We start from the raw sequence: 13,617 nt of genomic DNA on the forward strand, positions 1-13,617 counted from the left end.
ACAATATGTGGGTGGCAACAGCAACACTACTTCTGTTCTTGACAGCCCCGCCAGTAGCCATGGTGTTGTTGATGTTTTTGAAAGTAGTGAAACACAAATGCTGAGTCAGGCTTCTGTGCGTTCCTCCTCCGCTCCGTACTATTAATTATTCCTTCTTCACTGACGCATATCCCATACTCTAGTAGTAATGTGGCATCCGTGGAGAGAGATATTCCTCATAGCCCAAGTCTATCTCTTCTTTCTCTTCAGTTGACAATTGCCAGACCGTAATCCAGAAAGGCTCCTATAGATTCCCATAATGTGCAATAATCAGAGGTTTCGGGTTCTGCAGGTGATAAATAGAACTGAGACTTTATTACAACGGAAGATTCACCAGGAAGAAATGTATGAAAAATCACAAGAACACAAATGGATTCTACTAAAGGATCACTTGTAAGTGAAGCAATAGACTCCTTTATTGTCATTCAGTAGTATCTGCGGCCTATGGATAATTCCTTGAAGATATCGCATCTCTTAAGACACTGGTGTAGCTTTCACCTCTTGGAAGACATATGGCGGAGGTGGCGCATTCGGCTGAGCAACTCCCAGATACGTGGCGGGGGCTGTGGCGGGATTCATGGTGACCACAACATCATTTTGGATCAAAAACACCTACAAATGGAGAAATCAGTAAGTACATGAAAGAATAAGGAGAATGCGAGGAACTGGTAAGAAAAATAGAAGTTTACTGTCTGTGTTATCGCTGTATACTATAGGTGTGCGCTTAGTCTAAGATTACATGTGAGTGTGCGCATGACCCTGACTATATACATATATATACTGTGTTCCATTTACCTGGACCATAATGATTCTGTTGGTTCTTTGCCTGAGATTTGGCATCAGCAGGATCTACATAGTGATACATCAGCCGAGCGAGAGCCGTACCAGCCATGCTCATAGAGAACAGTATGGAGCACGTCACCTCTCTGTGTCTTACCTGAGGACCATTGGAAGTAACCTTCGATAGAGAACGGCATCCAAAAATGGAGAGGGACAAGGACAAGCAGAATATCAGCACATTGATAATAAGAAGTAAGGAGACCACGGCATATAAACCATTCTGCAAACACAAAACCAGAACAAGTCAGTACACCAGTAACCATATACACCAGTAACATCAGTCAGTACACCAGTAACATCAGTCAGTACACCAGTAACCATATACACCAGTCAGTACACCAGTAACATCAGTCAGTACACCAGTAACCATATACACCAGTCAGTACACCAGTAACATCAGTCAGTACACCAGTAACCATATACACCAGTAACATCAGTCAGTACACCAGTAACCATATACACCAGTCAGTACACCAGTAACATCAGTCAGTACACCAGTAATCATATACACCAGTAACATCAGTCAGTATACCAGTAACATCAGTCAGTACACCAGTAACCATATACACCAGTCAGTACACCAGTAACCATATACACCAGTAACATCAGTCAGTACACCAGTAACATCAGTCAGTACACCAGTAACATCAGTCAGTACACCAGTAACCATATACACCAGTAACATCAGTCAGTATTCCAGTAACATCAGTCAGTACACCAGTAACCATATACACCAGTCAGTACACCAGTAACATCAGTCAGTACACCAGTAACATCAGTCAGTACACCAGTAACATCAATCAGTACACCAGTAACATCAGTCAGTACACCAGTAACATCAGTCAGTACACCAGTAACATCAGTCAGTACACCAGTAACCATATACACCAGTAACATCAGTCAGTACACCAGTAACATCAATCAGTACACCAGTAACATCAGTCAGTACACCAGTAACATCAGTCAGTACACCAGTAACATCAGTCAGTACACCAGTAACATCAATCAGTACACCAGTAACATCAGTCAGTACACCAGTAACATCAGTCAGTACACCAGTAACATCAGTCAGTACACCAGTAACCATATACACCAGTAACATCAGTCAGTACACCAGTAACATCAATCAGTACACCAGTAACATCAGTCAGTACACCAGTAACCATATACACCAGTAACATCAGTCAGTACACCAGTAACATCAGTCAGTACACCAGTAACATCAGTCAGTACACCAGTAACCATATACACCAGTAACATCAGTCAGTACACCAGTAACATCAATCAGTACACCAGTAACATCAGTCAGTACACCAGTAACATCAATCAGTACACCAGTAACATCAGTCAGTACACCAGTAACATCAGTCAGTACACCAGTAACATCAGTCAGTACACCAGTAACCATATACACCAGTAACATCAGTCAGTACACCAGTAACATCAATCAGTACACCAGTAACATCAGTCAGTACACCAGTAACCATATACACCAGTAACATCAGTCAGTACACCAGTAACATCAGTCAGTACACCAGTAACATCAGTCAGTACACCAGTAACCATATACACCAGTAACATCAGTCAGTACACCAGTAACATCAATCAGTACACCAGTAACATCAGTCAGTACACCAGTAACATCAGTCAGTACACCAGTAACATCAGTCAGTACACCAGTAACATCAATCAGTACACCAGTAACATCAGTCAGTACACCAGTAACATCAGTCAGTACACCAGTAACATCAGTCAGTACACCAGTAACCATATACACCAGTAACATCAGTCAGTACACCAGTAACATCAATCAGTACACCAGTAACATCAGTCAGTACACCAGTAACCATATACACCAGTAACATCAGTCAGTACACCAGTAACATCAGTCAGTACACCAGTAACATCAGTCAGTACACCAGTAACCATATACACCAGTAACATCAGTCAGTACACCAGTAACATCAGTCAGTACACCAGTAACCATATACACCAGTCAGTACACCAGTAACATCAGTCAGTACACCAGTAACATCAATCAGTACACCAGTAACATCAGTCAGTACACCAGTAACATCAGTCAGTACACCAGTAACATCAGTCAGTACACCAGTAACCATATACACCAGTAACATCAGTCAGTACACCAGTAACATCAATCAGTACACCAGTAACATCAGTCAGTACACCAGTAACATCAGTCAGTACACCAGTAACATCAGTCAGTACACCAGTAACCATATACACCAGTAACATCAGTCAGTACACCAGTAACATCAATCAGTACACCAGTAACATCAGTCAGTACACCAGTAACCATATACACCAGTAACATCAGTCAGTACACCAGTAACATCAGTCAGTACACCAGTAACATCAGTCAGTACACCAGTAACCATATACACCAGTAACATCAGTCAGTACACCAGTAACATCAGTCAGTACACCAGTAACCATATACACCAGTCAGTACACCAGTAACATCAGTCAGTACACCAGTAACATCAATCAGTACACCAGTAACATCAGTCAGTACACCAGTAACATCAGTCAGTACACCAGTAACATCAGTCAGTACACCAGTAACCATATACACCAGTAACATCAGTCAGTACACCAGTAACATCAATCAGTACACCAGTAACATCAGTCAGTACACCAGTAACATCAGTCAGTACACCAGTAACATCAGTCAGTACACCAGTAACCATATACACCAGTAACATCAGTCAGTACACCAGTAACATCAATCAGTACACCAGTAACATCAGTCAGTACACCAGTAACCATATACACCAGTAACATCAGTCAGTACACCAGTAACATCAGTCAGTACACCAGTAACATCAGTCAGTACACCAGTAACCATATACACCAGTAACATCAGTCAGTACACCAGTAACATCAGTCAGTACACCAGTAACCATATACACCAGTAACATCAGTCAGTACACCAGTAACATCAGTCAGTACACCAGTAACCATATACACCAGTAACATCAGTCAGTACACCAGTAACATCAGTCAGTACACCAGTAACATCAGTCAGTACACCAGTAACCATATACACCAGTAACATCAGTCAGTACACCAGTAACCATATACACCAGTAACATCAGTCAGTACACCAAGGCAAATAAAATAATGGGATGCATCAAGAGAGTTCTAGATTCTCATGACAAGAACATAGTTATTAGAGGTGAGCGAACACCGTTAGATCAAATATCAGGCCATTCGGGGTATTTAATTCCAATCAAATACCACGAGGCGAACGCAGTAAAAATTCATATCCCCTCCCACCTTCCCTGGCGTTTTTTTGCACCAATAACTGCACAGGGGAGGTGGGACAGGAACTATGACAACGGAGGCATCAGAAAAAAAATCAGAAAAAGGAATTGGCGGCCGAAATCAGGTGACCTCCAATTTATACAAATGGTTGATTTAACATTCGGTTAATTTGGGACTGTGAACTATGTGACTGTGAGACAGGGACAGATGTACAGAAGGGTTAGCTAGGGATTACCTTTATTTAGGGGGGGGGTGTCACTCGCCCAGCTCTTTGGGCTCTATCTGGTCGGGATTCCTGTCAGCTTGTGATATGCCTGAGCTGACTTTTTCCCATAGAAATTCATTGAGCAGCATTGATTGGCCGAATGGCATACAGAATACAGCATTCGGCGAATCAACCCTGGTTCTTTCGGAGGAGGCGGAGTCTAAGATCGGTCCACACCCGTTTCCATTGTGGTCCGATCTCAAATGTAGCAGAGCTGAGTGTGCGGCAGGGTTCAGCACACACTCAGCTCTGCTACATCTCTGGTGTAGCAGAGCTCAGCGAATGGCGAGCTCTGCGGCATCTCTGGTGTAGCCGAACTGAGCGCTCCGATGTACAGTCCTATGAAAAAGTTTGGGCACCCCTATTAATCTTAATCATTTTTAGTTCTAAATATTTTGGTGTTTATAACAGCCATTTCAGTTTGATCTATCTAATAACTGATGGACACAGTAATATTTCAGGATTGAAATGAGGTTTATTGTACTAACAGAAAATGTGCAATATGCATTAAACCAAAATTTGACTGGTGCAAAAGTATAGGCACCTCAACAGAAAAGTGAGATTAATATTTAGTAGATCCTCCTTTTGCAAAGATAACAGCCTCTAGTCGCCTCCTGTAGCTTTTAATCAGTTCCTGGATCCTGGATGAAGGTATTTTGGACAAACAATTCAAGTTCAGTTAAGTTAGATGGTCGCCGAGCATGGACAGCCCGCTTCAGATCATCCCACAGATGGTCAATGATATTCAGGTCTGGGGACTGGGATGGCCATTCCAGAACATTGTAATTGTTCCTCTGCATGAATGCCTGAGTCGATTTGGAGCTTTGGTGTTTTGGATCATTGTCTTGCTGAAATATCCATCCCCGGCGTAACTTCAACTTTGTCACTGATTCTTGAACATTATTCTGAAGAATCTGCTGATACTGAGTGGAATCCATGCGACCCTCAACTTTAACAAGATTCCCGATGCCGGCATTGGCCACACAGCCCCAAAGCATGATGGAACCTCCACCAAATCTTACAGTGGGTAGCATGTGTTTTTCTTGGAATGCTGTTTTTTTTGGACGCCATGCATAACGCCTTTTTGTATGACCAAACAACTCAATCTTTGTTTCATCAGTCCACAGGAACTTCTTCCAAAATGAAGCTGGCTTGTCCATATATGCTTTTGCATCCCTCAGGCAGTGACTCTATTTGTGGCGTGCTTGCAGAAACGGCTTCTTTCTCATCACTCTCCCATACAGCTTCTATTTGTGCAAAGTGCGCTGTATAGTTGACCGATGCACAGTGACACCATCTGCAGCAAGATGATGCTGCAGCTCTTTGGAGGTGTCTGTGGATTGTCCTTGACTGTTCTCACCATTCTTCTTCTCTGCCTTTCTGATATTTTTCTTGGCCTGCCACTTCTGGGCTTAACAAGAACTGTCCCTGTGCTCTTCCATTTCCTTACTATGTTCCTCACAGTGGAAACTGACAGGTTAAATCTCTGAGACAACTTTTTGTATCCTTCCCCTGAACAACTATGTTGAACAATCTTTGTTTTCAGATCATCTGAGAGTTGTTTTGAGTAGCCCATGATGCCACTCTTCAGAGGAGATTCAAATAGGAGATCAACTTACAATTGGCCACCTTAAATACCTTTTCTTATGATTGGATACATCTGGCTATGAAGTTCAAAGCTCACTGAGGTTACAAAACCAATTTTGTGCTTCAGTAAGTCAGTAACAAGTAGTTAGGAGTATTCAAATCAATAAAATGATAAGGGTGCCCATACTTTTGCACCAGTCAGGACAACTTTTTGTCTCCTTCCCCTGAACAACTATGTTGAACAATCTTTGTTTTCAGATCATTTGAGAGTTGTTTTGAGTAGCCCATGATGCCGCTCTTCAGAGAAGATTCAAATAGGAGAACAACTTGCAATTGGCCACCTTAAATCCCTTGTCTCATGATTGGATACATCTGGCTATGAAGTTCAAAGGTCACTGAGGTTACAAAACCAATTTTGTGCTTCAGTAAGTCAGTAAAAAGTAGTTAGGAGTATTCAAATCAATAAAATGATAAGGGTGCCCATACTTTTGCACCGGTCAAATTTTGGTTTAATGCATATTGCACATTTTCTGTTAGTACAATAAACCTCATTTCAATCCTGAAATATTACTGTGTCCATCAGTTATTAGATAGATCAGACTGACATGGCTGCTGCAAACACCAAAATATTTAGAACTAAAAATGATTAAGATTAATAGGGGTGCCCAAACTTTTTCATAGGACTGTACATGGGTAACCAGATAGATGGAAAGGTGGTAATGGTCATAATAAAAAGTCATATGATAGATATCAAATATCAGGTATAGGGGAGTATGCTTGTCCCAGCAAGCTCTGAATAAAGGAAATTAAAAAAAAAAAAGAAAAAAAAAGTACATTCATAGAACTGCACATGAATGTACTTTTTTTTTTTTTTTTTAATTTCCTTTATTCAGAGCTTTATTCATTTTTATCTTTCAATTCTATTACGGATTTTGATGCCTTTAGCGCTCTGCCAGTTTCCGGTTTTTCTATATATCCTTTCCATTTTTTCACCACCCACTGTGTGGGACGGTGTCCGGGTAAGAGCTGTAATTGGCCCGGTGGGCTCCTGACTGGAGTCTACTATTTCCACCAGACGGGCGCCAGGTCACCCTTTTTAAACTTCTCTCATCTCCGATGTAGCAGCGCTGGCCATGTGCTGATCTCGGCTGCATCTCCGGTGTAGTCGAGCTGAGCGCACGGCTAGCTCTGCTACATCTCGGCATAGGAATGCATATACCAGTGTTGATTGGCCGAATGCCATACAGAGTACAGCATTCGGCCAATCAACGCTGGTTCTGCCGGAGGAGCCTAAGATCGGTCCACAGCAGTCTCCATTCTGGTCCGATATTGGACTCCGCCTCCTCACAGACAAGCCTCCGTTAAAACCAGTGTTGATTGGCTGAATTCTGTACTCTGTATGGCATTCGGCCAATCAACACTGGTCAATGCATTCCTATGGGGAAAAGTCAGCTCCCGCATATCACAAGCTGACAGGGATCCCGATGTAATACAGTGACTTAGGCATGTTAGATGCCCCCAGACATGCTCCCCCTGCTGTCCCAGTTACATTGCAGAGGTGTTGGCATCATTTGCTGAGGTGTCATAGTGGACTTGGTGACCCTCCTGAGTCGAATGGTGGGATCCCCTGAAACAAAGCATTTTCTCCCATAGACTATAATGGGGTTCCATATTCGTTCGAATAGTCCAATATTGAGGGGCTATTTGAAACAAATCTCGAATCTCAAATATTTGACTGTTCGCTCATCTCTAATAGTTACAATAGGTAATAGCCACACTTAGACTATTGTGCGCCATTTTAAACCCCAGTGTATAAGAAGGACGTGACTGAGCTGGAGAGACGACCAAATATATTAGGGGACTGGGAGTGTTGGAGGACAATGAGAGAATAACAAACTTGGGGTTATTCAATCTAGAATAAGGACGTCTACGGGGAGATCTAATAACAAGGTACAAATACACAAAGGGACAACACAAAGAACTTTCTAAGGATCTTTTTACTCCTTCGTTCACTTTGTTTTGTTAATGACAAAAGTGAGCTATTAACCCTTCTATTTCTGAAAGCATTTTTCCCACACTTGCACGTAACACACAGCACTGCAGATTCCATATTGCTTTAGGAAATTTGTATTTCTGGAGACAGAGCTGGAAGTGATTTGGTTTTTATTGTGAGTCTTTTGGGGAACAATTCAAGAAACCTTACTATCATGGATTCATTAGTGGTGATGGAAACTTACAAGGAGATACAGGCAATATTTGTCATTATGAGAGCCTCCATAGTTGCAATTGCCAATTCCCAGGTCCACAACGTTTAGGATTATTGCAACAATAGTGAATATGGAGCTGATGATATTTAGGGCGAGGGATCCTCTCACCTGGGAAAACAAAGTCCGGTTTACTATACAGAGCATTAAATATCTCACATGATGATAAAGCCAAGACCAGGAATGGATCGAAGACAGAAGAGGGACAAACCTATCCATTATACCGGATCACAGTGCCGTCTACGTGCCGGATTTTGCCCCGCATTGCAGAAACACAGCTAGGAAATTCTCATACTTCTCCCTTCTGCTCAATCTACTCTTGGCTTTGACTTAACAAAAAACACAAAAAAAATTGCAAAAAAAGCTGCGATTCTGCAATGTGGTCCCGGGTAGGTCTGGAGTAGGATTCAGCTCCAGGTCTGGGTCCTGAGGTTCATTACTGGCCCATAAAGGGTTGCACTTCAGGGCAGATCCTGGGAGTGAGGAGGTGGCTGAGTCCGGTGAGACAATGTTGTACTTGTTTTGTTCATGTGGCTGGTAGGAAGCCCCATGTATAGTTAGGTTACTACTTCTGTTTAGTTAGTTGCTCAGACGAGCAGGAATTTATTTTGCTTTTGCCTGAAGTTAAGGCTGGATTTTGTTTTGCTTTGGTGGTAATACATTTCGCCTTGGGAACGCAGTGTGATAGAGAAAAGCCTCTGGAAAGTTGGGTGTTTAATTTGGTTTGCAGACAAGCGGGTTGTTATTGAGGTTAAATTATCAGCCAGGTGGAGGCGCTACAAGTCATATGTTATCCCTTCCCATAATGTCTGAGCCACAGCGAGAGTATTTGTTGAGCGAACCCCAACAAATACTACTATTATTATTATAGTCTGGGGTCTCTTCATACCCCCAAGTATAATGATCAGATGCCCAGGGAAGGGGAGGAAAAACCCATGTTACTCACATCTACTGGACTCTGTCACGGCGGAGTCCGGGAGAGGTGAGTATTAATGGGTTTCTTACATTTGTTACCTCCCCTGGGCCTCCGATCATTATACTCAGGGGCCTGAAAATAATAGTTTGTGTTCTACCAAACCCAAAATGTTTGGAATCTTTGCAACGAACACCATTGCTGCCACTATGGGACATAATACTGTGAGCAGGGGCCACTATGGGACATAATACTGTGTGCAGGGGCCACTATGGGACATAATACTGTGTGCAGGGGCCACTATGGGGCATAATACTGTGTGCAGGGCCACTATGGGGGATAATACTGTGTGCAGGGGCCACTATGGGACATAATACTGTGTGCAGAGGCCACTATGGGACATAATAATGTTTTCAGGGGCCACTATGGGACATAATACTGTGTGCAGGGGCCACTATGGGACATAATACTGTGTGCAGGGGCCACTATGGGGGATAATACTGTGTGCAGGGGCCACTATGGGACATAATACTGTGTGCAGGGGCCACTATGGGACATAATACTGTGTGCAGGGGCCACTATGGGGGATAATACTGTGTGCAGGGGCCACTATGGGACATAATACTGTGTGCAGGGGCCACTATGGGACATAATACTGTGCAGGGGCCACTATGGGACATAATACTGTGTGCAGGGGTCACTATGGGACATAATACTGTGTGCAGGGGCCACTATGGGACATAATACTGTGCAGGGGCCAATACTGTGTGCAGGGGCCACTATGGGACATAATACTGTGTGCAGGGGTCACTATGGGGGATAATACTGTGTGCAGGGGCCACTATGGGACATAATACTGTGTGCAGGGGCCACTATGGGGGATAATACTGTTTGCAGGGGCCACTATGGGGGATAATACTGTGTGCAGGGGCCACTATGGGACATAATACTGTGTGCAGGGGCCACTATGGGGGATAATACTGTGCGCAGGGGCCACTATGGGATATAATACTGTGTGCAGGGGCCACTATGGGACATAATACTGTGTGCAGGGGCCACTATAGGACATAATACTGTGTGCAGGGGCCACTATGGGACATAATACTGTGTGCAGGGGCCACTATGGGGGATAATACTGTGTGCAGGGGCCACTATGGGACATAATACTGTGTGCAGGGGACACTATAGGACATAATACTGTGTGCAGGGGCCACTATGGGGGATAATACTGTGTGCAGGGGCCACTATGGGACATAATACTGTGTGCAGGGGCCACTATGGGGGATAATACTGTGTGCAGGGGCCACTATGGGACATAATACTGTGTGCAGGGGCCACTATGGGACATAATACTGTGTGCAGGGGCCACTATGGGACATAATACTGTGTGCAGGGGCCACTATGGGGTATAATACTGTGTGCAGGAGCCACTATGGGGATAATACTGTGTGCAGGGGCCACTATGGGACATAATACTGTGTGCAGGGGCCACTATGGGACATAATACTGTGTGCAGGAGCCACTATGGGGATAATACTGTGTGCAGGGGCCACTATGGGACATAATACTGTGTGCAGGGGCCACTATGGGGTATAATACTGTGTGCAGAGGCCACGATGGAACATAATACTGTATGCAGGGGCCACTATGGGACATAATACTGTGTGCAGGGGCCACTATGGGACATAATACTGTGTGCAGGGGCCACTATGGGACATAATACTGTGTGCAGGGGCCACTATGGGACATAATACTGTGTACAGGGGCCACTATGGGACATAATACTGTGTGCAGGGTCCACTATGGGGGATAATACTGTGTGCAGGGGCCACTATGGGACATAATACTGTGTGCAGGGGCCACTATGGGACATATTACAGTGTGCAGGGGCCACTATGGGACATAATACTGTGTGCAGGGGCCACAATGGGACATAATACTGTGTGCAGGGGCCACTATGGGGGATAATACTGTGTGCAGGGGCCACTATGGGGTATAATACTGTGTGTAGGGGCCACTATGGGACATAATACTGTGTGCTGGGGCCACTATGGGGCATAATACTGTGTGCAGGGGCCACTATGGGACATAATACTGTGTGCAGGGGCCACTATGGGGTATAATACTGTGTGCAGGGGCCACTATGGGACATAATACTGTGTGCAGGGGCCACTATGGGACATAATACTGTGTGCAGGGGCCACTATGGGGGATAATACTGTGTGCAGGGGCCACTATGGGGTATAATACTGTATGCAGGGGCCACTATGGGACATAATACTGTGTGCAGGGGCCACTATGGGACATAATACTGTGTGCAGGGGCCACTATGAGACATAATACTGTGTGCAGGGGCCACTATGGGACATAATACTGTGTGCAGGGGCCACTATGGGACATAATACTGTGTGCAGGGGCCACTATGGGACATAATACTGTGTGCAGGGGCCACTATGGGAAATAATACTGTGTGCAGGGGCCACTATGGGACATAATACTGTGTGCAGGGGCCACTATGGGGGATAATACTGTGTGCAGGGGCCACTATGGGGCATAATACTGTGTGCAGGGGCCACTATGGGGTATATTATTGTGTGCAGGGGCCACTACTGGACATTATACTGTGTGCAGGGGCCACTATGGGGCATAATACTTTGTGCAGGGGCCACTATGGGACATTATACTGTGTGCAGGGGCCACTATGGGGTATAATATTGTGTGCAGGGGCCACTATGGGACATAATACTGTGTGCAGGGGCCACTATGGGGGATAATACTGTGTGCAGGAGCCACTATGGGGCATAATACTGTGTGCAGGGGCTACTATGGGGGATAATACTGTGTGCAGGGGCCACTATGGGACATAATACTGTGTGCAGGGGCCACTATGGGACATTATACTGTGTGCAGGGGCCACTATGGGGCATAATACTGTGTGCAGGGGCCACTATGGGACATTATACTGTGTGCAGGGGCCACTATGGGGCATAATACTGTGTGCAGGGGCCACTATGGGACATTATACTGTGTGCAGGGGCCACTATGGGGTATAATATTGTGTGCAGGGGCCACTATGGGGGATAATACTGTGTGCAGGGGCCACTATGGGGGATAATACTGTGTGCAGGGGCCACTATGGGACATAATACTGTGTGCAGGGGCCACTATGGGCTATAATACTGTGTGCAGGGGCCACTATTGGGCATAATACTGTGTGCAGGGGCCACTATAGGACATAATACTGTGTGCAGGGGCCACTATGGGAAATAATACTGTGTGCAGGGGCCACTATGGGACATAATACTGTGTGCAGGGGTCACTATGGGGGATAATACTGTGTGCAGGGGCCACTACGGGGCATAATACTGTGTGCAGGGGCCACTATGGGGGATAATACTGTGTGCAGGGGCCACTATGGGACATAATACTGTGTGCAGGGGCCACTATGGGCTATAATACTGTGTGCAGGGGCCACTATGGGGCATAATACTGTGTGCAGGGGCCACTATAGGACATAATACTGTGTGCAGGGGCCACTATGGGAAATAATACTGTGTGCAGGGGCCACTATGGGACATAATACTGTGTGCAGGGGCCACTATGGGGCATAATACTGTGTGCAGGGGCCACTATGGGACATAATACTGTCTGCTGGGGCCACTATGGGGGATAATACTGTGTGCTGGGCCACTATGGGGGATAATACTGTGTGTAGGGGCCACTACGGGGGATAATACTGTGTGCAGGGGCCACTATGGGACATTATACTGTGTGCAGGGGCCACTATGGGGCATAATACTGTGTGCAGGGCCACTATGGGACATTATACTGTGTGCAGGGGCCACTATGGGCATAATACTGTGTGCAGGGGCCACTATGGGGTATAATATTGTGTGCAGGGGCAACTATGGGGTATAATACTGTGTGCAGGGGCCACTATGGGGTATAATATTGTGTGCAGGGCCACTATGGGACATAATACTGTGTGCAGGGTCCACTATGGGACATTATACTGTGTGCAGGGGCCACTATGGGGTATAATATTGTGTGTAGGGGCCACTATGGGGTATAATACTGTGTGCAGGGGCTGCTATGGGGATAAAATTGTGTGCAGGGGCCACTATGGGACATAATACTGTGTGCAGGGGCCACTATGGGGCATAATACTGTGTGCAGGGGCCACTATGGGACATTATACTGTGTGCAGGGGCCACTATGGGGTATAATATTGTGTGCAGGGGCCACTATGGGGTATAATACTGTGTGCAGGGGCCACTATGGGGTATAATACTGTTTGCAGGGGCCACTATGGGGGATAATACTGTGTGCAGGAGCCACTATGGGGCATAATACTGTGTGCAGGGGCTACTATGGGGGATAATACTGTGTGCAGGGGCCACTATGGGACATAATACTGTGTG

The 13,617-nt window shown here is 45.2% G+C and overlaps 1 protein-coding gene across 2 annotated transcripts in view; it reads right to left on the reverse strand.

Moving 5' to 3' along the window:
• Positions 1-340: 340 nt before the first annotated feature.
• Positions 341-13,617, reverse strand: part of LOC142183581 (membrane-spanning 4-domains subfamily A member 4A-like) — a 68,350-nt gene continuing 55,073 nt past the window's right edge. For both annotated transcript variants that reach the window (XM_075258714.1, XM_075258713.1), the window contains exons 5-7: positions 8,257-8,394; positions 977-1,099; positions 341-651 (exon numbers count right to left, since the gene is read on the reverse strand). In XM_075258714.1, coding sequence (XP_075114815.1) covers positions 514-651; positions 977-1,099; positions 8,257-8,394 — 399 coding nt within the window. In that variant the 3' untranslated portion in view covers positions 341-513. The remainder of the gene's footprint in view (positions 652-976; positions 1,100-8,256; positions 8,395-13,617) is intronic.

This window comes from Leptodactylus fuscus, chromosome 10 (assembly GCF_031893055.1).
Source record: "Leptodactylus fuscus isolate aLepFus1 chromosome 10, aLepFus1.hap2, whole genome shotgun sequence".
NCBI classification, from domain to species: domain Eukaryota; kingdom Metazoa; phylum Chordata; class Amphibia; order Anura; family Leptodactylidae; genus Leptodactylus; species Leptodactylus fuscus.